Here is a 25,230-nt window from a genome sequence, read left to right as displayed (position 1 = left end):
AAATGCGTGGCACTGACTTACCATTTGTCCTTTGTGTAAGAGCTTGTGCTTTTAGGAAGCCCTCTGCAAAACCAGTTTTAAATGCATCTTGATGTGCCTCAGGAATATTTTTTGTTTTGATCAAGCTGTCCAAATTCTCGACCTCTCGGCCTCGGTCCCTCAACAGAAGCCCCTACAAATAAAAAAGTCAAGAAAAGCCAACTGTACCGTAGCTATTTCTGAGAGGCAGTTATGCTTAAATAGAAAGACTAACATCTCTGCTTACCTTCATAAATGAAGGAGCCATATTATCTGATTCAACTGCATGCTCAGATGCTGCCAGTCTCCTTGCTCTCGACTTCAGAGTTTTAAAGCCACGTCTTTGCTCTCGGACTTAAAAAGATCAACATTCCTTAATACACTCACAACCGATCATTTTAATGCAAGTATAAACAGTTAACATCTAGAATACATACTTGGCCACAGATGGAGGTTGGAACATAGAGTCTGTAATGGCCTGGGATGCTGTCGAGAAAGCGGAGATGCATGCAGAATGCTGAAGACTTTGCTTGAAAATCCTAGAAAAAGAATTAATACTTAATTTAAGTGTACATATAGGGAAGAGATACCAACACATCAGATTAAAACCAAATACTGATTGACGTTCTTAGAAGTCAGAGCAGATAGTTTTACCAACTACAATTCTTTGGGAAACAGACTTCAAGAATAAAAGATTTGTCCAATACTAATATTCTGCCACTTCTACACTTAAATTGCAATGTCTAGTAGCAGCAAATGTTCCATATAAACTATTTCTCGTCACACTGCAGAGATTAATAGCTACTGCAGCATCACTGCTTACCTAAAAAAAAATCTGCAAATACCCAGGTGAGGTGATTCTTTCATTAGACAGACAACCCCATGCTATTCTGGCTGGCCTTTTGTGTGTGCCCTCCAACCTTCGCCCCATTATTGGAGACTATGTACAGCTGCCTAGACCCAACAATCTAGTTCTCTCCCGAGATCCTTCTACCACACTCTCCTCGTTTAAGGTCCTCATTAAAAACCCACCCATGAACCAAGATTTTGGTCACCCCTCCTCTTTTTTCTGTTCTGCATCCATTTTTTGATGATGCTTTTGCGAAGTGCTTTGGGATGTATACCTACAATAATTGCGCTTAAAAAAAAAAGTTATTGTAATACTCAATGAGCAGTATGAAAATGTGAGTCTATTAACACACAATATTGAGAATACCAAATTGCGTAGCATATCCCTAGATTTAAGTTACAGGTTCAAAAATATTGATCTAAAAAGTGGTACTTGGTGAAATTCACGCACAATTTTTTTTTCTGGCAAAGATGTTCCAATTAAAAAAACATTTTTTTATCTGCACTTAATTCTTTACTTCATTTCTTTGCTTAAAATATATATATTTTTTTTTAAATGTCATAATCAAAATGAAAACTACACATTCATGATACAAAAAATCTAAAGTAAACCTTTAAAGGCAAAATAATGCGAAAATATTTTTGATTGCAAAACTTACCCAGAGTCAATGTTTGTTTCTGGTGATAATCCAATGTAAAGTGGATCAATTAAGTTCAATAGTGCTTAGAACAGGTGTCAGATTTATCAATGGCCTGAAACAAAGATGTACAGGGTGCAGCATCCAAAATCCGTAGTTCTGGAATCTTCCAGAATCTGGGAGGATCCATGGCAGGATCGTCCGGAATCTGTAAAATATTCCGGAATCCGGGCGACTCTGCTGACCTCGGGGCCTGCTCACTGGCCTGCCCTAACACCTCCTCGGCGGGGCCCGCCCACCCGACGACGACCTCCTCCTCGGCGGGGCCGGGCGTTCCGAGCAGTTCTTCAGCAGGAATCCCCCCACCCCCCCGGCTTTGACGTTCTGAAATCCAGAAATACCCGAACCTGGGCTTGGGTGTTTCCGGATTCATGATGTCGGAAAACAAATCGAAAATCCAGAACAATGCGGAATCCGGAGCAGCCTCGATCCCGAGGGTTCCGGATTTTAGGTGCTGCACCTGTACTTGTATCTCTTATAAAACATTATAGATTGCCATCTTCGGGCTCTTTGCTTTAATGCATGGCGGTTATGATGAGCATTATGTAATGATTTTATTTGTATTTCTGAGTCTGACTTTCAAAGCTAGTGCCCAGAGTAGTTTTCTGTATAAAGCCCCAGCACATTTCACTTGCTGGTAGTTGAATTTTATCTGGCCATGAGGCACTGAAGCAAACACAGATAAACCCTTCAAAAGACAGTTTGTTGTTGATTCATGAACTGATCAAACTTCCTCTCTAAAAAGTATGTGTTTTATTCAATTTCTGCAAGGCAGTTTTTAAAAAAGGAACTCATTTAACGAGTTTGTCTGCTCAACTCCTCAGGAAGTGACTTTAGACGACTGTCGGGACAGATTTCAATACATTACTTCTGTATAATTATAATAACCATTTAACTGTTATCTCATCACAAAATTATCTGGCATGGCTGATATGAATGTCTTCTGAAGCAATGGGAGGCACAGTGAAATTCCTCTGTCATCTGGTCGCATTATTCTCCTGCAGCAGTTCCTTTTGGTCATAAGGTCATGTTTTGGCAAAGTCACACCTACAGAAGCAACCTTTTTGCACCAGGCACAAAATTGTATATGGAGTGAGCTGAAGTTGTAACAATGTGTGATGGCAGAGGGTTTCTTCTTCACGGGACAAACGGACTGACATTAAATTGAACAATCAGAAATAAACAGCAGTTATAATGGGCACAAGGATACTGTTTTGACACTGGAGACACTGATATACGTCCAACTCAGAATGGTGTGAGATTTAGACGGGAACTTGGGCGTGGGGGCGGGGGGGAAGTGTTCCTATACCTCCCTTGTCCTTCCTGTAGTGGAGGTCGTGAGTTTGGGAGGTGTTGCCGAGGAAGGCTTGGCAAGTTGCTGCAGTGCATCTAGTACATTGGAGACACCGAAGCCACTATATGCCAGTGGTGGATTTTTGGCTATGGATTGAGGCTCCGATTAAGCGGACTGCTTTTTCCTGGATGGTGTTCGAACTTTGAGTGTTGTTGCAGCTGCACCCATAAAGCCATTACACTCCTGACTTGTGGTTGTTGGAGGCTATGGGGAGTCAGATGAGCTGCTCAATGCAGAATAACCACCCTCTGATCTGCTCTAGTAGCCACACCATTTATATGGCTGGTATAGTTGGTTTGCTGGTTAATGCCGATTCCCAGGATGTTGGATGGTGGAAGACTCGGCAATAGTAATGCCATTGAACGACAATGTCATGGGGAGGTGATTAGGCTCTATCGTTGGGAGGTAGTCAGTGCCCAAAACTGGTGTGTTGCAAATGTTACTTGTCACTTATCAGACCAAGCGTCTTGCTGCCTGTGGGCTCCAGAGGTCATCCATGGGCACCTACCACCCTCCTTCAGCTGATGAATCAGTATTGCTCCATTCTCAACATCACTTGAAGAAACCACTGAAGATAGTTATACAGAATGTACTCTGGGTGAGGACTCCAATGTCCATAACCAAAAGTAGATTGGTAATACCGCCACAGCCATTTGCTGAATGACCATTGTGGAATAACAGAAGACTCTATCTGGTGCCTTTTCACATGCTCAAGATGAATTTTGTACAGTATTTTGTAAGCTCTTTTACACCTCTTTTTCCGGCATTTTCTGTTTTTGTTTCCAGCATGTTATTTTTTTCTTTTTATCCTTGCACTCTCTTTCCTGCTTTTCGAACTCTACTGACAATCTATAAGCTCCATTGGCTGTATCTTGGGGAAGGTAGTTAGCATATTGAATTTGAGCAATAATTTTGCAAAGTTGCATCCCTGGTGAGTAAATGGGTACTTTTCAGAATGGCGGACAGTGACTATTGGGGTACCGCAAGGTTCTGTGCTGGGGCCCCAGCTGTTTACATTGTACATTAATGATTTCGACGAGGGGATTAAATGTAGTATCTCCAAATTTGCAGATGACACTAAGTTGGATGGCAGTGTGAGCTGCGAGGAGGATGCTATGAGGCTGCAGAGTGATTTGGATAGGTTAGGTGAGTGGGCAAATGCATGGCAGATGAAGTATAATGTGGATAAATGTGAGGTTATCCACTTTGGTGGTAAAAACAGAGCGACAGACTATTATCTGAATGGTGACAGATTAGGAAAAGGGGAGGTGCAACGAGGCCTGGGTGTCATGGTACATCAGTCATTGAAGGTTGGCATGCAGGTACAGCAGGCGGTTAAGAAAGCAAATGGCATGTTGGCCTTCATAGCGAGGGGATTTAAGTACAGGGGCAGGGAAATGTTACTACAGTTGTACAGGGCCTTGGTGAGGCCACACCTGGAGTATTGTGTACAGTTTTGGTCTCCTAACTTGAAGAAGGACATTCTTGCTATTGAGAGAGTGCAGCAAAGGTTCACCAGATTGATTCCTGGGATGGCGGGACTGACATATCAAGAAAGACTGGATCAACTGGGCTTATATTCACTGGAGTTCAGAAGAATGAGGGGGGATCTCAAAGAAACATTTAAAATTCTGACGGGTTTAGACAGGTTAGATGCAGGAAGATTGTTCCCAATGTTGGGGAAGTCCAGAACCAGGAGTCACAGTCTAAGGATAAGGGGTAAGCCATTTAGGACCGAGATGAGGAGAAACTTCTTCACCCAGAGAGTGGTGAACCTGTGGAATTCTCTGCCACAGAAAGTTGTTGAGGCCAATTCACTAAATATATTCAAAAAGGAGCTAAATGTAGTCCTTACTACAGGGGGGGATCAAGGGTTATGGCGAGAAAGCAGGAATGGGGTACTGAAGTTGCATGTTCAGCCATTAACTCATTGAATGGCGGTGCAGGCTCGAAGGGCCGAATGGCCTACTCCTGCACCTATTTTCTATGTTTTTTTTCTATGTTTTCTATGAAGCTCCATGCTAATTCATAAAGTTTACCTATTATCTATTGTGTTCTAGTTAGTCCTATAAAAAAAGAAAGGGTATTTCCTACACCTCCCCCAATACCAACCTTGAACAAAGGTCCAATCAAAAATTTTAAGCTAGCTTTTTTTTCCCCCAGATGCTAGCTGAAATGTTATATTTTTCCAGCACTGTGTTTTTAATTTACATCACCAGCACATAGCTTTTTTTCCCACTTTACAATAAAACAATTTAATTTGAAGAATTGGGGGAACTATTTCTTTCACAAGCGAGAAGCTGTGGTCACAGCACAATACGCCATACACAAATTAAAGTGCACGGGAGCCTTAATTATCCATGCTATGCCGCATGCTCAATTTTCAATTAATTAGCAGCAGGAATCAAAGATGTCTTTTTGCGTCAAGAGTGCACGACTTTTGCTGTCAAGATTAGCTGGCCCTGCAGTAGCTGATCAATTGATTTTGTGTCTCTCAGCAGTCCTGCCTTCAATTGCCAGCTCTTCCATTTATCTGCAAAAGCTGCCTACAGACACCTGGTAGGCCACCTACTGAAGTTACTGCTAAAACCAGTATGGATCGCTGGGGTCATGTATAATCAGCAGCTGATCTTAGCGACTTGCCAACTAGAAATACAAAGCCACCCTATCTAAATGCACTTCTTTGCTATCGATGAATGCGTTGAAATAGGCATGCTTTGCACTGTTTAAGGGAGAAAGGGATAGGCTGAGTAATTACAGGCCTGTCAGCCTAACCTCGGTGGTGGAAAATTATTGGAAAAAATCCTGATGGACAAGATAAATCTAAATTTAGAAAGGCAAGGATTAATTAGGGACAGTCAGCACGGATTTGTTAAGGGAAGATTGTGTTTGACTAACCGGATTGAATTTTGAGAGGAGGTAACCAGGAGGGTCGATGAGGGTAGTGCATACGATGTAGTGTATATGGACTTTAGCAAAGCTAAAGTCCCACATGGCAGACTGGTCATGAAGGTAAAAGCCCATGGGATCCAGGGCAAAGTGGCAAGTTGGATCCAAAATTGGCTTCAAGGTGGGAAGCAAAGGGTAATGGTTGATGGATGTTTTTGTGAATGGAAGGATGTTTCCAGTGGGGTTCTGCAGGGCTCAGTACTGGGTCCCTTGTTTTTTGTGGTATACATCAATAATCTAGATTTGAATATAAGGGGTATGATTAAGATGTTTGCAGATTACACTAAAATTGCCTGTGTGGTTGATAATGAAGAGGAAAGTCATGGGCTGCAGGATGATATCAATCTACTCGTCAGGTGGGCAAAACAGTGGCAAATGGAATTTATTTCGGAGAAGTGAGAGATAATGCACTTGGGGAGAGCTAATAAGGAACGGGTATATACATTAAACGGTCGGCCACTTACAAGTGTAGATGAACAAAGGGACCTTGGGGTGCATGTCCACAGATCCCTGAAAGTAGGCCAGGTGGATAAGGTGGTTAAGAAGGCATGTGGAATGCTTGCCTTTATTGGCCAAGGCATAGAATACAAGAGCAGGGAGGTTATGCTTAAATTGTATAATATTCTGGTGAGGCCACAGCTGGAATATTGCATGCAGTTCTGGTCACTGTATTACAGGAAGGATGTGATTGCATTGGAGAGGGTGCAGAGGAGATTTACGAGGATGCTGCCTGGAATGAAGAATCTTAGCTATGAGGACAGATTGGATAGGCTGGATTTGTTCTCTTTGGAACAAAGGAGACCAAGAGGAGATCTCATTGAGGTGTATAAAATTTTGAGGGGCATAAAATTTTGAGGGGCCTTGATATAGGGCCTATTTCCCTTGGTGGAAGGGTCAATTATGAGGGGGCATAGTTTTAAAGTGGTTGGTGGAAGGTTTCGAGGTGAAGCTTCTTCATGCAGAGGGTTGCGGGGGTCTAGAACTCAGTGCTTGGAAGGGTGTTACAGGCAGAAACCCCCACCACATTTAAAAAGTGTTTGGATGGGCACTTGAAGTGCCGTAACCTGCAGCGTTATGGATCTAGAACTGATAAGTGTGATTAGACTGGATAACCTCTTGATGGCTGGCGCAGATGCGATGGTAAGTACTTCAGGGAATCGAATACGGCCAGAATGATTTCCTGGACGGGTTGGAGAGGAATTTTCCCAGATTTTTTCCCCCCCAATTGGCCTGGGTTTCTCTTTTTTTGCCTCTCCCAGGAGATTGCATGGCTCTGTTTGGCGTGGAGTGTAAAATGTTGCGATGCATGGGGTATCGCAGTTCTGTGGGGCAGACTGGTTGAGCCGGATGCTCTTTGCCTTTCCGCCATTTTTCATAGGTTTATATGCAACTATTAGGGCTGCTGACCGAGGGCCGGGTGGCTCTTTGTCGGCCGGCGCAGACACGATGGGCCAAAATGGCCTCCTTCTGCGCTGTAAATTTTGATGTCTCTATGTTTCTATCAGCTCTGCTGAGATCAGTCCTAGAATGGGATCGCTAGTGGGGCAGTCATAGTTGACAGCAGGGATAGCTTTTTGTCCATCTGCTGCGAGGCCAGGTGACCTTACTAAGAATAATGAAGGAGTGCGCTGCTAGAGATAGTAGGGAGAGATAGATCACGACACTGAATTTTACACCACAGAAACAGGCCATTCGGCCCAACAGCTATACACAAGCCTCATCTCCCCCCACTTCCTTACTTTATCATCCTGTCAACATATGCTATTATTTTCTCCCTCATGCATTTATCTAACTTCATCTTAAATGCATCTGTGCAATTCACCTCAATCACTCCACGTGGTAACAAATTCCACATTCTCACCTTCGGAGTAAAGATTCAGCAGTTTACAGTAATTGGGAAAGATTCTATTATCTCATTTATATTTTCCATTTGGGTGACCCCCCTCCATTGAGGGATAATCAAGGGTCCACTACATTTTAATATAATGTAGTTAAGATTTGCAATTTTATACAGAATGTAAACAGCATTAGTACAGATGTTTGAACGAACCACAATACAAAGAATTAGCAAGACTTTTCATGACTGTTTGCTAACATCTGAATATTTCCCACCACATTGTGTGAAATGCATTGCCTGCCTCCATCAATGAACACCACTTGCTTAACTAAGCCCAATCCCATACTCAATGTCAACCTATACACACTCTCCAGTAGAGGTCCACTAATAGGATAAAGGGCATTTTGACAGAGTGACAAGTGGAAAGTTGCTCCATTCACTGAAAGGCATTCCTTGCTGAACAGAAAGAGGACAAAAGGGTTACTTACCATGTTTATTTTCAAAGAAGGACTGTGATGAAACATGGGACATTTGCCATTGCGATGGCTGATGAGGGCTTGAGTCACTTGGAGACAAACATGGGAGTAATCTGCCTACCAATTCATCTAGCTGGCTGGTTTTCAAATCAGACAGTCCAAATTCCCTTAAGTTAAGCACAGGCTGAAAAAAACATTCAAAAGAATTTTTTTAAATGGAAAAGTAGTCCCTTTGTCTAACCAATGTATTTTATATTGCTTAATAAATGTGGACATTTTGTTAGACCAACATCAGTGCTTAGGATTGATCAAAACAATTTCCAAAACCACACATAATTCAAATGTTACATAGACTGACTTGGTAACGAACAAAAACAATTCTATAACTTCAACTTTAACTACATTGAGATATGATTGCAGAAGAGCTGAGCCCAGAGCCAAGAAACCAATGGGCAGGGGTGAAAAAAAAGAGAATAAATTTGTGGAAATGGGTTAAAGGTTTATTATAAACAACAACTTTAAGGTTACATCTTACTGATGCACTAAATAGTCCTTGGAAAATAAGTGTCTAAATGGGGTAAAGGAACAGAGGGATCTGAGAGTATAGATACACAAATCACTAAAAGTAGCAACGCAGTTAATAAGTAATAAAAAAGCAAACAAAGCACTGGGATTAATTTCTAGAGGGGAAAAAAAATGAAATGCAGAGAAGTTATTAAACTTGCATATAATCTTTGTTAGACCACATCTGGGATATAGAGGGACTGGAGAAGGTGTAAAAAGATTCACTAGAATGATACCAGAACTGAGGTTATACCCATCAGGAAAGATTGAACAGGGTAGGGTTCTTTTCTCTAGATTTTAAAAAAAGACCGAGGTGTGAATGGAACTTTTTAGATTATGAAAGGATTTGATAGGGTAGACTTAGAAAAGATAGTTTCACTTGCAGGGGAGACCAGAACTAGGGGCCATAAATATAAAAGTCACTAACAAATCCAATAGGGAATTCAGGAGAAAGTTCTTTAACCAGGGAGCGGTTAGAATGTGGAACTCGGTACCACACAGAATAGTTGAGGCAACTAGGATTTTTTTTTTTAAATTGTTCTGGGTTGTGGGCATCGCCGGCAACGCCAGCATTTATTGCCCATCTCTAATTGCCCGAGAGAAGGTGGTGGTGAGCCACCGAAGTCCTTGTGGTAACTAGGATAGATGCATTTAAGGGGAAGCTAAACACATGAGGGAGAAAGGGACAGAACACATTGAGCCAAATGGGCTGTTTCTGAGCTGTAAATATTATGTATACTATGCAGACATTTGCATCCTACCCAAGTCCCTGACTTCAGCTGGAAAGTACCAAGCACATCTTAAGAACTTTCCACTTGGAAAGAGAAGAGATAATATAGAGAAGGTGGTGAAGTCAAGTCACCGAGGATACTCTCATGTAAATCCTAGCAAATGTGTTATAAAAAAGCCAAAAAACTGGAAATGAGAGAGAGAAGAGGAAAAAAGAAAATTGCAACAATACATCAAACGCCATGTTCTTCTACTTTATGAAATACAGGCTACAAGACATCTGAAAAACACTAGAATACCATGGTTTATTTGTGCCTTACATTTTGAAGTTCTCTCTTGAGGTTGTTTCTCACCTTCACACCACACTAAAAAATCTTCTATTCCCAGATCGCTGATAAGAGAGGGGGGGGGGGGGGTTGGAGCGCGAGAGGGAGGGAGAGGGGAGAGAGAGTGAGGGAGAGGGGGAGAGAGAGGGAGAGAAAGAGGGAGGGAGAGGGGGGAGAGAGAGAGGGAGGGAGAGAGAGGGGGAGAGAGAGGGGGGAGAGAGAGAGGGAGGGAGAGAGGGAGGGAGAGGGGGGAGAGAGAGAGAGGGAGGGAAAGGGGGGGGAAGAGAGAGAGGGAGGGAAAGGGGAGAGAGAGGGAGGGGGGAGAGGGGACAGCGGAGGGGGGTGCGAGGCGGAATTGGGGGGCGCGCGAGGCGGGGAAGAGGGAGAGCAGAGGCTGGAGAGCGCAGGGCAGGGACACAGGTCAGTGAGGGGGTGCGCGGCGGGCCCGAGGCGGAGAGGGATACACAATTTAATCAAACATACCTCATTAACTTGATCACGTTCTTGGGGCGCTTCTCTTTGCAGACACTGTATAGATGCAGAACTGACTGAGCTTGCCGAGTTTTTAAGCGAATGGAAGGCGCTGATCAGCTGACTTAGAGGGACAGTTACCTACAAAATGCATAAAATAAGGATTGTTATACTTGGCCTTTTAAATAGCTTTACATTTCTCAAAGTTAGGTTAAAAAAAATTTAACAGCAAAACATGCATGACAATGTAAAGAGTAAGGTTTACCTGTTAAAGAATGAACAATTTCAATAATATTACTGCTCCATATACTCTACTGATATTAATTCAGGCTTTTGTAAACAAATATATCTGCCATTAGAAACTTAAATTTTCAGAATGCAGAATTCCACTGAAAAGTGTCAACACATCTACTTCAGATTCAAGCTTACCCAGCGCCAGCACCAACCTGGGGCCCAGCAGCTTGAATCTCGAGTGAACCTCACAGCAGATTGGTAACTTTTCCAAACTCGAACATCTACATCATCAAAAAAGATTTGCATTTATATAGCGCCTTTTACAATTTCAGGGCATCCCAAAGCACTTTACAACCAATGAAGTACTTTTGGTGTGTTCACTGTTGTAATGTAGGAAATCAAACCATCAAAGTGGAGGAGTTCCTGGTATCTGCCCTCTGTCAAATGTGTACGTGAATTTCTAATGATCAACTAATGACTCCCACCCGGGGGGGGGGGGGGGCGCAAAGACAAGGGGGAGGTAAACAGGATGTATTACAACTGCATTGTGTAGTTTTTAATGAAATCTGCTATTCATTTATTAAATCATAGAAGCATAGAATGGTTACAGCACAGAAGTAGGCTATTCAGCCTGTCGAGCTCGTGCTGACTTTCAGCTCGTCCCACTCCCCTGCCCTTTCCCCATAGTCCTGGAATTTTTTTCTTTCAGATAGTTATCCAACTCCCTGTTGAAAGATAAATTTGAATCTGTCTCCACCACCCCTTTCAGGCAGTGCATTCCAGAACTTAACCATTCGCTGCATTAAAAAGTTTTTCTTACGTCGCCTTTGGTTCTTTTGCCAATCACCTTAAATCTGTGTCCTCTGGTTCTCGACCTTCTGCCAATGGGAACAGTTTCTCTCTATCTACTCTGTCCAAACCCCTAATGATTTTGAAAACCACTATCAAATTTCCTCACAATCTTCTCTGCTCCAATTTCTCCAGTCTATCAACGTAACTAAAGTCCCTCATTCCTAGAATCATTCTCGTAAATCTTTTCAGCACCTTCTCCAAGGCTTTACATCCTTCATAAAGTGTGGTGCCCAGAATTGGACACAGTACTCCAGCCGAGGCCGAACCAGTGTTTTACACAGGTTCATCATAATTTCCACACTTTTGTACTCTATAACTCTATTTATGAAGCCTCGGATCTCGCAAGCCTTTTTAATTACTTTCTCAACCTGCTCTGCCAAATTCAACGCTTTATGCTCACATAACCCCAGGTCTCTGTTCGTGCACCCTCTTTAGGATTTCGTTTATATGTCCTCTCCTCATTCTTTCTACCAAAATTCATCACTTCACATTTTTCTGCATTACATCTGCTACATGTCCGGCCATTTCACCAGCCGGTCTATGTCTTCCTGAAGTCTATCTTCCGCACTGCTCATTATACTTCCAAGTTTTGTCATCTGCAAATTTTGTAATTGTGCCCTGTACACCCATGCATTGGTTTTGATTTTTCAAAATTCCCCAGATTCTAGAATGGTCCCAGCGGATTGGAAGGTAACATAGAAACATAGAAATTAGGTGCAGGAATAGGCCATTCGGCCCTTCGAGCCTGCACCACCATTCAATAAGATCATGGCTGATCATTCAACCTCAGTATCCCTTTCCTGCTTTCTCTCCATACCCCTTGATCCCTTTAGCCGTAAGGGTCATATCTAACTCCCTTTTGAATATATCTAACGAACTGACCTCAACAACTTTCTGCAGTAGAGAATTCCACAGGTTAACAACTCTGAGTGAAGAAGTTTCTCCTCATCTCGGTCCTAAATGGCTTACCCCTTATCCTTAGACTGTGACCCCTGGTTCTGGACTTCCCCAGCATCGGGAACATTATTTCTGCCTCTAACCTGTCCAATCCCGTCAGAATTTTATGTTTCTATGAGATCCCCTCTCATTCTTCTAAACTCCAGTGAACACAAGCCCAGTCGATCCAGTCTCTCCTCATATGTCAGTCCTGCCATCCTGGGAATCAGTCTGGTGAACCTTCGCTGCACTCCCTCAATAGCAAGAACGTCCTTCCTCAGATTAGGAGACCAAAACTGAACACAATATTTCAGCTGTGGCCTCATCAAGGCCCTGTACAACTGCAGTAAGACCTCCCTATTCCTATACTCAAATCCTCTCGCTATGAAGGCCAACATGCCATTTACCTTTTTCACCTCCTGCTGTACCTGCTTGCCAACTTTCAATGACTGATGTACCATGACACCCAGGTCTCGTTGCACCTCCCCTTTTCCTAATCTGTCACATAGAAACATAGAAAATAGGTGCAGGAGTAGGCCATTCGGCCCTTCTAGCCTGCACCGCCATTCAATGAGTTCATGGCTGAATATGCAACTTCAGTACCCCCTTTCTGCTTTCTCGCCATACCCCTTGATCCCCCTAGTAGTAAGGACTTCATCTAACTCCCTTTTGAATATATTTAGTGAATTGGCCTCAACTACTTTCTGTGCTAGAGAATTCCACAGGTTCACCACTCTCTGGGTGAAGAAGTTTCTCCTCATCTCGGTCCTAAATGGCTTACCCCTTATCCTTAGACTGTGACCCCTGGTTCTGGACTTCCCCAACATTGGGAACATTCTTCCTGCATCTAACCTGTCTAAACCCGTCAGAATTTTAAACGTTTCTATGAGGTCCCCTCTCATTCTTCTGAACTCCAGTGAATACAAACCCAGTTGATCCAGTCTTTCTTGATAGGTCAGTCCCACCATCCCAGGAATCAATCTGGTGAACCTTCGCTGCACTCCCTCAATAGCAAGAATGTCCTTCCTCAAGTTAGGAGACCAAAACTGTACACAATACTCCAAGTGTGGCTTCACCAAGGCCCTGTACAACTGTAGCAACACCTCCCTGCCCCTGTACTCAAATCCCCTCGCTATGAAGGCCAACATGCCATTTGCTTTCTTAACCGCCTGCTTTACCTGCATGCCAACCTTAAATGACTGATGTACCATGACACCCAGGTCTCGTTGCACCTCCCCTTTTCCTAATCTGTCACCATTCAGATAATAGTCTGTCTCTCTGTTTTTACCACCAAAGTGGATAACCTCACATTTATCCACATTATACTTCATCTGCCATGCATTTGCCCACTCACCTAACCTATCCAAGTCGCTCTGCAGCCTCACAGCATCCTCCTCGCAGCTCACACTGCCACCCAACTTAGTGTCATCCGCAAATTTGGAGATACTACATTTAATCCCCTCGTCTAAATCATTAATGTACAATGTAAACAGTTGGGGCCCCAGCACAGAACCTTGCGGTACCCCACTAGTCACTGCCTGCCATTCTGAAAAGTACCCATTTATTCCTACTCTTTGCTTCCTGTCTGCCAACCAGTTCTCAATCCACGTCAGCACAATACCCCCAATCCCATGTGCTTTAACTTTGCACATTAATCTCTTGTGTGGGACCTTGTCGAAAGCCTTCTGAAAGTCCAAATATACCACATCAACTGGTTCTCCCTTGTCCACTCTACTGGAAACATCCTCAAAAAATTCCAGAAGATTTGTCCAGCATGATTTCCCTTTCACAAATCCATGCTGACTTGGACCTATCATGTCACCTCTTTCCAAATGCACTGCTATGACATCCTTAATAATTGATTCCATCATTTTACCCACTACTGAGGTCAGGCTGACCGGTCTATAATTCCGTTTTCTCTCTCCCTCCTTTTTTAAAAAGTGGGGTTACATTGGCTACCCTCCACTCTATAGGAACTGATCCAGAGTCTATGGAATGTTGGAAAATTACTGTCAATGCATCCGCTATTTCCAAGGCCACCTCCTTAAGTACTCTGGGATGCAGTCCATCAGGCCCTGGGGATTTATCGGCCTTCAATCCCATCAATTTCCCCAACACAATTTCCCGACTAATAAGGATTTCCCTCAGTTCCTCCTCCTTATTAGACCCTCTGACCCCTTTTATATCCGGATGGTTGTTTGTGTCCTCCTTAGTGAATACCGAACCAAAGTACTTGTTCAATTGGTCTGCCATTTCTTTGTTCCCCGTTATGACTTCCCCTGATTCTGACTGCAGGGGACCTACGTTTGTCTTTACTAACCTTTTTCTCTTTACATATCGATAGAAACTTTTGCAATCCGTCTTAATGTTCCCTGCAAGCTTCTTCTCTTACTCCATTTTCCCTTCCCTAATCAAACCCTTTGTCCTCCTCTGCTGAGTTATAAATTTCTCCCAGTCCCCGGGTTCGCTGCTATTTCGGGCCAATTTGTATGCCACTTCCTTGGCTTTAATACTATCCCTGATTTCCCTTGATAGCCACGGTTGAGCCACCTTCCCTTTTTTATTTTTACGCCAGACAGGAATGTACAATTGTTGTAGTTCATCCATGCAGTCTAAATGTCTGCCATTGCCCATCCACAGTCAACCCCTTAAGTATCATTCGCCAATCTATCCTAGCCAATTCACGCCTCATACCTTCAAAATTACCCTTCTTTAAGTTCTGGACCATGGTCTCTGAATTAACGGTTTCATTCTCCATCCTAATGCAGAATTCCACCATATTATGGTCACTCTTCCCCAAGGGGCCTCGCACAACGAGATTGCTAATTAATCCTCTCTCATTACACAACACCCAGTCTAAAATGGCCTCCCCCCTAGTTGGTTCCTCGCCATATTGGTCTAGAAAACCATCACTTATGCACTCCAGGAAATCCTCATCCACCGTATTGCTTCCAGTTTGGCTAGCCCAATCTATGTGTATATTAAAGTCACCCATTATAACTGCTGCACCTTTATTGCATGCACCCCTAATTTCCTGTTTGATGCCCTCCCCAACATCACTACCACTGTTTGGAGGTCTGTACACAACTCCCACTAACGTTTTTTGCCCTTTGGTGTTCTGCAGCTCTACCCATATAGATTCCACATCATCCAAGCTAATGTCCTTCCTAACTATTGCATTAATCTCGTCTTTAACCAGCAATGCTGCCCCACCTCCTTTTCCTTTTATTCTATCCTTCCTGAATGTTGAATACCCCTGGATGTTGAGTTCCCAGCCCTGATCATCCTGGAGCCACGTCTCCATAATCCCAATCACATCATATTTGTTAACATCTATTTGCACAGTTAATTCATCCACCTTATTACGATACTCCTTGCATTAAGACACAAAGCCTTCAGGCTTGATTTTTTTAACACCCTTTGTCCTTTTAGAATTTTGCTGTCCAGTGGCCCTTTTTGTTCTTTTTCTTGGGTTTCTCTGCCCTCCACTTTTCCTCATCTCCTTTCTGTCTTTTGCTTTTGTCTCCTTTTTGTTTTACCATTCAGATAATATTCTGCCTTCCTGTTTTAGCCACCAAAGTGGATAACCTCACATTTATCCACATTATGCTGCATCTGCCATGCATTGGCCCACTCACCTAACCTGTCCAAGTCACCTTGCAGCCTGTTAGCATCCTCCGCACTGCTCACACCGCCACCCAGCTTAGTGTCATCTGCAAACTTGGAGATATTACATTCAATTCCTTCATCTAAATCATTAATGTATAGTGTAAATAGCTGGGGTCCCAGCACTGAACCCTGCAGCACTCCACTAGTCACTGCCTGCCATTCTGAAAAGGACCCATTTATTCCCACTCTCTGCTTCCTGTCTGCCAACCAGTTCTCTATCCACGTCAATACATTACTCCCAATACCATGTGCTTTAATTTTGCACACCAATCTCTTGGGTGGGACCTTGTCAAAAGCCTTTTGAAAGTCCAAATACACCACATCCACTGGTTGTCCACTCTACTAGTTACATCCTCAAAAGATTCTAGAAGATTTGTCAAGCATGATTTCCCTTTCATAAATCCATGCTGACTTGGACCGATCCCGTCACTGCTTTCCAAATGCGCTGTTATTTCATCTTTAATAATTGATTCCAACATTTCCCCACCACCGATGTCAGGCTAACCGGTCTATAATTCCCTGTTTTCTCTCTCCCTCTTTTTTAAAAAAGTGGTATCACATTAGCTATCCTCCAGTCCATAGGAACTGATCCAGAGTCAATAGAATGTTGGAAAAAGATCACCAATGCATCCACTATTTCTAGGGCCACTTCCTTAAGTACTCTAGGATGCAGCCTATCAGGGGATTTATCGGCCTTTAATCCCATCAATTTCGCTAACACAATTTCGTGACCAATAAGGATCCTCCTTCTCGCTAGACCCTCGGTCCCCTAGTATTTCCGGAATGTTTTGTGTCTTCCTTAGTGAAGACTGAACCAAAGTATTTGTTCAATTGCTCTGCCATTTCTTTGTTCCCCATTATAAATTCACCTGATTCTGACTGCAAGAGACCTACATTTGTCTTCACTAACCTTTTTCTCTTCACATATCTATAGAAGCTTTTAGCAAATATAACACCACTGTTCAAGAAAGGAGGGAGAGAGAAGACCGGAAACTACAGGCCAGTTAGCCTGGCATCAGTCATCGGGAAAATTCTGGAATCCATTGTTCAGGAAGTGGTATCAGGGCGCTTAGATAATCATAACATGATTAGGAAGAGTCAACATGGTTTTATGAAAGGGAAATTGTGTTTGACAAATTTATTAGAGCTTTTTTGAGGATGTAACTAGCAGGGTCGATAAAGGAAACCAGTGGATGTAGTATATTTGGATTTCCAAAAGGCATTTGATAAGGTGCCACATAAAAGGTTATTACACAAGATAAGGGCTCATATGATTGGAGGTACAGGTTGTACCTCTCCAGTCCGGGACTCTCTGGTCCGGCATCATTCCCGACATGGGGGTGTGCTGTGTCCTGGGTCTGGCTGCTCCTCTTCTCCTCCACTGCCTCTGGTATTCCCTCCTTGGTCGGGTTGGCGCGAAGAGGGATCGAGGAGCATGGCGGCTGACTGAGGCGCCAAGCTGGGCCTGAGAAATGTTGTGCTGTAGGCTTCTGCACCGCGCATGCGCAGATCGCGGCTGGGTCACTGTCAGCAGCACCCGGCAAGTCTAGGGTACTGCTGACAATGCAAGGGTCGGCATGACCTCCAGTGGTCCAGAAAATTCTCTGATCCGGCACCAGTTAGGTCCCAAGGGTGCCGGACTGGAGAGGTACAACTGTAATGTATTAGCATGGATAGAGGATTGGTTAATGGAAAGAAAACAGATAGTAGGGATAAATGGGTCTTTTTCAGGTTGGCAGGCTGTAACTAGTGGGGTGCTGCAAGGATCAGTGCTGGAGCCTCAGCTATTTACAATCTACATTAATGATGTTTTTGAAGGGACTGAGTGTAATGTATCCAAGTTTTCTAACTATACAAAGCTGTGAGGAGAACACAAAGCATCTGCAAAGGGATATAGATAGATTAAGTGCGTGGGCAGCAAGATCACCTGAGGAAGAGAGTGTTTGAAAACCAAGACTTCAAATCTGGCACCCAGCTTATAGTCTACAGGGCAGTAGTCATACCCACCTTTCTATATGACTCAGAGACGTGAACCATATACAGTAGACACCTCACAAAGCGCTGGAGAAGTACCACCAGCGCTGCCTCCGCAGGATCCTGCAAATCCACAGGGAGGATAGATGCACCAATGTCAGTATTCTCGATCAGGCCAACATTCCCAGCATCGAAGCACTGACCCCACTCGACCAGATCCATTGGGCAGGCCACATCGTCCGTATGCCCGACACGAGATTCCCAAAGCAAACGCTCTACTCGGAACTCCTACACAGCAAGCGTGGGCAGAGGAAACGTTTCAAGGACACCCTCAAAGCCTCCTTGATAAAGTGCAACATCCCCACCGGCACCTGGGAATCCCTGGCCCAAGACTGCCCTAAGTGGAGGAAGAGCATCCAGGAGGGCGCTAAACACCGAGTCTCGTCGCCCAGAGCATGCAGTGAAAGGAGCATGCGGCAAACCAGACTTCCCACCCCTTTCCTTCAACCACTGTCTGTTCCACCCGTGACAGAGACTGTAATTCCCGTATTGGACTGTACACTCACCTGAGAACTCACTTTTGAGAGTGGAAACAAGTCTTCCTCAATTTCAAGGGACTGCCTATGATGATGATAATGTGGGGAAATGTGAGATTATTCACTTTGGTAGGAAGAATAGAAAAACAGAATATTTTTTTAAATGGTGAGAAATTTTTAAATGTTGGTGTTCAGAGAGATTTGGGTATCCTTGTGCAAGAAGCACAGAAAGCTAGCATGCAGGTACAGAAAGCAATAAGGAAGGCAAATGGCATGTTGTCCTTTATTGCAGGGGGGTTGGAGTATAAGGGTAAGGAAGTCTTGCTACAATTGTACAGGACACTGGAGAGACTACATCTGGAGTACTGTGCACAGTTTGTTCTCCTTATCGAAGGAAGGATATACCTACCTAGGTAGGAGGTGGTACAACAGAGGTTCACAAGATTGATTCCTGGGATGAGAGAGCTGTCCTATGTGGAATGGGCCTATACTCTCTGGAGTTTCGAAGAGTGAGAGGTGATCTCATTGAAACATACAAGATTCTGAAGGGGACTGACAGGATAGATGCTGAGAGGTTGTTTCCCCTAGCTGAAGTGTCTAGAACTAGGGGGCAGAGTCTCAGGATAAGGGATAGGTCATTTAAGACAGAGATGAGGAGGAATTTCTTCACTCAGAGGGTTGTGAATCTTTGGAATTCTCTGCCCCAGATGGTTGTGGTTGCTGAGTCTCTGAATATATTCAAGGCTGAGATAGATGGATTTTGAGCCCAGGGAAATCAAGGGATTTGGAGATCGGGCGAAAAAGTGGAGTTGAGGTCGATGATCAGCCATGAGCTTATTGAATGGTGGAGCAGGCTCAAGGGGTTGTAGAGCCTACCCCTGCTCCCATTTCTTATGTTCTAATGTCCCAAGTCATTAATATATACCAAGAAAAGCAGTGGTAATAGAACCGACCCCTGGGGACCACCACTGTGTACCTTCCTCCAGTCTGAAAAACAACCGTTCACCACTATTTTCTGTTTCCTGTCACTGAGCCAATTTTGTATCCATGCTGCCACTGTCTCTTTTATTCCATGGGCTTCAATTTTGTTAGCAAGCCTATTATGTGGCACTTCGTTGAACGCCTTTTGGAAATCCATATACACTACGTCATCAACCTTCTTTTACCGCATCAAAAAAACTCGATCAAGTTGGTTGAACACGATTTGCCTTTAACAAATCGATGCTGGCTTTCCTCAATTAATCCACCACTATCCAAGTGACTGTTAATTTTGTCCCTGATTACTGTTTCTAAAAGCTTCCCCACTATAGAGGTTAAACTGACTGCCCTGTAGTTGCTGGGTTCATCTTTACACCCTTTTTTGAACAAGGGTACAACATTTGCAGTTCTCCAGTCCTCTGGCACCAGCCCTGTATCTATGGAGGATTGGAATATTATGGCCAGTACCTCCGCAATTTCCGCCTTCAATTTCCTCAACATCTTGGGATGCATCCCATCCGCTCCTGGTGATTTATCTACTTTAAAGTACAGCCAGCCTTTCGAATACCTCTATCAATTTTTATCCTGTCAAGTGTCTCCACTACCTCCTCCTTCACTGTCTATGGCAGTATCTTCTTCCTTGGTGAATACAGATGCAAAGTACTCATTTACTATCTCTGCTATACACTCTGCCTCCATGCATAGGTCTCCTTTCTGGTCCCTAATAGGCCCCATCCCTTCTCTTACTACCCTTTTACTATTTATATGCCAAAAGACGACTTTTGGAATTATCTTTTATGTTGGCTGCCATTCTATTCTCATACACTCTCTTTACCCCTCATTGTCTTTTTCACTTCTCCTCTGACCTTTAGCCCACTTCTCAGATGTGTTTGCAACCAGACATGTCATGCGCACACTTTGTGCTTCATCATATTCGCTATCTGTTTCATCATCCAGTGAGCTCTGACTTGAGTTGCCCTACTATTCCCCCTCGTGGGAATGTACCTTGAATGTAACGAAACTATTTCCTCTTTAAAGGCAGCCCATTGTTCCACTACAGTTTTGCCTGCCAATCTTTGATTCCAGTTTACCCAGGCCAGATCCGTTCTCATCCCACTGAAATTTGCCTTCCCCCAGTTAAACATTTTGACTGTAGATTGCTCCCTGCCCTTTTCCATTAACTAATCTAAACCTTATGAAACTATGATCACTGTTCCCTAAATGTTCAGCTGATACTTGCCTTAAATGCTCACCTACTGATAGATACTTATTTGTAAGTGTCACACAGCTTGGTCAATTTTCAAGGGAAAACTTAAATGTTACTGCCTAATCAAAATCACTGAGCAGCATACTAAACGATTCTATGAAGAGGTGCACAAGTAGGGACTGTGTCCTTTTGATCAACGTAACAGCATGAATACAAGGTGATTTTAAACACCACAATAAACAAGATTAAGCAAACTGTTCTTGCAGCGAGATAATTAAGAGCTGTGGTGCTTGTGGATAAACATGTTTTGATCAGTTGGATGTCTGAAATGCTTATCTCCAAAATGAGCTGCTGAGGAACCTATACAATAGACTTGGTTTGCTTGGTATGCAGTGCACGCACTCACTCTGTAGGAATACAATATATGCATGCCAACGAGCATGGATGCAGGTTGACAACAGCCAAGGTTGAAGAACCCTAGTGTACAAGCAGATACTGCAGTTTAACCAGCTAAAATTGTAGCTTACTAGACTTAAACAGGGATAAATTCCTGTAGCTAATCCAGCTAGGGCCAGTGTAGTGATTAACTTGCAAAGTTATTGGAGTCAAATGGGAATAGTACCTACTCCAGGTTCCATCGATGAGCCTGGATTAGTCATTCAGCAACAATGCTCTGGATACATTTTGGACCAGTCTGGCTCAGGTCATCATCATCATCGGCAGTCCCTGGAAACAAGGATGACTTGCTTCCATGCCAAAAAAAGGATGAGTTCGTTCACAGGGCGTTTCAATGAAGGACCTAATATTCCAGGTCTTGAACTACATCTTGAAGGGCAGGTTAGATGCAGGAAGAATGTTCCCGATGTTGGGGAAGTCCAGAACCAGGGGTCACAGTCGAAGGAAAAGAGGTAAGCCATTTAGGACCGAGATTAGGAGAAACATCTTCACTCAGAGTTGTTAACCTCTGGAATTCTCTATCGCAGAGAGTTGTTGATGCCAGATCGTTAGATATATTCAAGAAGGAGTTAGATATGGCCATGACAGCTAAAGGGATCAATGGGTATGGAGAGAAAGCAGGAAAGGTGAATGATCAGCCATGATCTTATTGAATGGTGTTGCAGGCTCGAAGGGCCGAATGGCCTACTCCTGCACCTATTTTCTATGTTTCAATCTTTCTCTGCAAGATGCCTGTGCGTGGATTTTTTTTTTTTAAAACGTGTGGTGGCCGTTGCGCATCAGCCACCACATGGGCTTGACAGAGCTGGGTCTTGGTCCAGTGGCAAGGATTAACCAAGACGACTGAAGACCTACTCTGCTGCATGGACCGAGTGCGCACACATATCGCAGTGTGGGCTGGCCCATGCTACCCTGGGCCCACGCCTCTTCTGGCCCCCGATCACATCTCTCTACAATCTCTCGCCGCTCCTTCGCCCCAACCTCGCCACTCCTGCTGTATCTGCCCATACTCCAATCAGCGGCCTGGATCTTGATGAGGTCCCTCTTCACTGCCGTCGCCCTCCTGCACTAGCTCGCGCTGTACCTTGCAGTGGTATGCTGCCACGCTGCCCATGGCCGCTGCTTGCCGTTCCTTTTATGGCCCCGATCTGCTGCTGATGATCTCTCGCAGGTTGGGGCTGTCCCGAGACACCATTTTGGACCAGTCTGGCTCAGGTATCAGGTTACTGAATATGCCACAAAGGGCTGACTGTTTCAATCTTCCTTCACCACATTTCCATGTTAAAACTAAATCCTTTTTAAAATCACAATCTAAGCACGTATTTACAAAATTCCGTATTTTTCTTCTTAAAAGTACAACATTCGCAGTGATAAAACTCTTACAAACATCAGCAAATCAGCAAAATGAGTACGGGTGCATCGTCGAAAATCTGGAGTTCCAGAATCTGGACCGATCGGTGGCAGGGTCATCCGAAATCTGTAAAATGTTCCGGAATCCAGACCTGCCAACACTGCAGGCCTCGGGGCCCCGCCGCTGCCTGATCTCTGGCCTCGCCCACTGCTGCTGCCCGTACCTCGCCACCTCTGCCCTGCCCCCCCCCCCCCCACCCAAAACACCATCTCCGCGACAGGGCCAGCCGGCCCAAACAGCTCCTCGGCGGGGCCCCGCCCAAACACCTCCTCCTCGACAGGGCCGGCCCAAACAGCTCCTCAGCGGGAATCCCCATCTACCCCCTTTCTGACATTCTGAAATCCGGAAATACCCAACCTGGGGTCAGAGGTTTCCGGATTTGTGACGTCAGAAAGACAATCAAAAGTCCAGAAAAGCTCGGAATCTGGAACAGCTTCGGTCCCGAATTCTGACACTGCACCTGTACTACAAGAACAACTTGCAGGGCCTTATTTCTCCAGAGTGTCATTTTGTTCCACTGCATTTTGGCATTTTCTCATGGATTAAGAGTTAACTCTGGTCTTACTTAAAGAAACTAGGGCCCAAGTTTCGGGTGGAGTTGCTAGCAATTAGTTTAGTTTGTTGTATCTTAGAAAATCGCAATTCTCGGCATTTAGTTTGCTCCAGTTCCAGTGAGTTAGTTTAGTTTCATTTTAGTTCCTTTTTTTTCCCAAAAGGGGGTGTTGTCCAGCCACTTAGGCCTGTTTTGCAAGTTTAGGCAGCGAAAACTTAGAATGGAAATGGAGTAAGTGTCCACTTTTGTAAGTTCTGAAAAAGCTTACCCAAGTTCAGTTCAGTGCAGGCACAGCCAGAAACTGGGGGTAGGAAGCATTAAACACAAAGGACTAAAGCATTAAACACTTAAAATGGCCTAAAACCTCTTGCGATTATATTTTGCCTTATATCTGCTGAATGAGGACAGTTGTTTCTCTTCTTATAAATAAGGTGTAGGTTCCCGGCTGAGGCAGACACATCAACATCAATGGCGGGGAGGGGGGGGAATGAGAGGAGGGGGTGAAGGGAAGTTAGAGGATTTTCCAAAACACTAAACACCTTCATAACAACATTAAAGAAGCATAAGTACATTTAGAGCACGAAACAAATCAGTACATTTAAAGCACCAAGCACTAAGCGAAGCACAAAAAGTAATAAGCAATTAATTAAAAATAGAAGGAACCCTGCATCTAAAGCACCAAGACCAAAGTAATAAGCAACCAATCGATAACAAATAAAAAATAGAAGTCCTATCTTTATGTGAAGGGAAGGTGTTTCGGTCAGCCTCGCTCTGTGTTTCTGTCCATATCTCTGTGTGTGTCTCTCTCTCTCTCTGACAGTGGGGAGGAGGGGGGGGAAACGAGGAGGAGGGGGGGGAAACGAGGAGGAGGGGGGGGGGAAACGAGGAGGAGGGGGGGGGGGAAACGACGAGGAGGAGGGGGGGGAAACGACGAGGAGGAGGGGGGGGAAAACGACGAGGAGGAGGGGGGGGAAAACGACGAGGAGGAGGGGGGGGAAAACGACGAGGAGGAGGGGGGGGAAAACGACGAGGAGGAGGGGGGGGAAAACGACGAGGAGGAGGGGGGGGAAAACGACGAGGAGGAGGGGGGGGAAAACGACGAGGAGGAGGGGGGGGAAAACGACGAGGAGGAGGGGGGGGAAAACGACGAGGAGGAGGGGGGGGAAAACGACGAGGAGGAGGGGGGGGAAACGACGAGGAGGAGGGGGGGGAAAACGACGAGGAGGAGGGGGGGAAACGAGGAGGAGGGGGGGGAAACGAGGAGGAGGGGGGGGAAACGAGGAGGAGGGGGGGGAAACGAGGAGGAGGGGGGGGAAACGAGGAGGAGGGGGGGGAAACGAGGAGGAGGGGGGGAAACGAGGAGGAGGGGGGGGAAACGAGGAGGAGGGGGGGGAAACGAGGAGGAGGGGGGGGAAACGAGGAGGAGGGGGGGGAAACGAGGAGGAGGGGGGGGAAACGAGGAGGAGGGGGGGGAAACGAGGAGGAGGGGGGGGAAACGAGGAGGAGGGGGGGGAAACGAGGAGGAGGGGGGGGAAACGAGGAGGAGGGGGGGGAAACGAGGAGGAGGGGGGGGAAACGAGGAGGAGGGGGGGGAAACGAGGAGGAGGGGGGGGAAACGAGGAGGAGGGGGGGGAAACGAGGAGGAGGGGGGGGAAACGAGGAGGAGGGGGGGGAAACGAGGAGGAGGGGGGGGAACGAGGAGGAGGGGGGGGAAACGAGGAGGAGGGGGGGGAAACGAGGAGGAGGGGGGGGAAACGAGGAGGAGGGGGGGGAAACGAGGAGGAGGGGGGGGAAACGAGGAGGAGGGGGGGGAAACGAGGAGGAGGGGGGGGAAACGAGGAGGAGGGGGGGGAAACGAGGAGGAGGGGGGGGAAACGAGGAGGAGGGGGGGGAAACGAGGAGGAGGGGGGGGAAACGAGGAGGAGGGGGGGGAAACGAGGAGGAGGGGGGGAAACGAGGAGGAGGGGGGGAAACGAGGAGGAGGGGGGGGAAACGAGGAGGAGGGAGGGGAAACGAGGAGGAGGGGGGGGAAACGAGGAGGAGGGGGGGGAAACGAGGAGGAGGGGGGGGAAACGAGGAGGAGGGGGGGAAACGAGGAGGAGGGGGGGGAAACGAGGAGGAGGGGGGGGAAACGAGGAGGAGGGGGGGGAAAC

General features: G+C 45.3%; 1 protein-coding gene across 1 annotated transcript in view; it reads right to left on the bottom strand.

The window, feature by feature from the left end:
- The window catches only part of LOC139264650 (ATP-dependent zinc metalloprotease YME1L1-like), a 74,007-nt gene that overhangs the window by 23,937 nt on the left and 24,840 nt on the right, over positions 1 to 25,230 (bottom strand). The window contains exons 2-6 of the mRNA XM_070881474.1: positions 10,284 to 10,412; positions 8,194 to 8,365; positions 456 to 557; positions 266 to 372; positions 22 to 172 (exon numbers count right to left, since the gene is read on the bottom strand). Coding sequence (XP_070737575.1) covers positions 22 to 172; positions 266 to 372; positions 456 to 557; positions 8,194 to 8,365; positions 10,284 to 10,412 — 661 coding nt within the window. The remainder of the gene's footprint in view (positions 1 to 21; positions 173 to 265; positions 373 to 455; positions 558 to 8,193; positions 8,366 to 10,283; positions 10,413 to 25,230) is intronic.

Source organism: Pristiophorus japonicus, chromosome 5, assembly GCF_044704955.1.
Source record: "Pristiophorus japonicus isolate sPriJap1 chromosome 5, sPriJap1.hap1, whole genome shotgun sequence".
NCBI lineage: Eukaryota > Metazoa > Chordata > Chondrichthyes > Pristiophoridae > Pristiophorus > Pristiophorus japonicus.
Note: the sequence above shows the minus strand (reverse complement) of the source record. Positions and strands in the feature narration are given on the sequence as shown.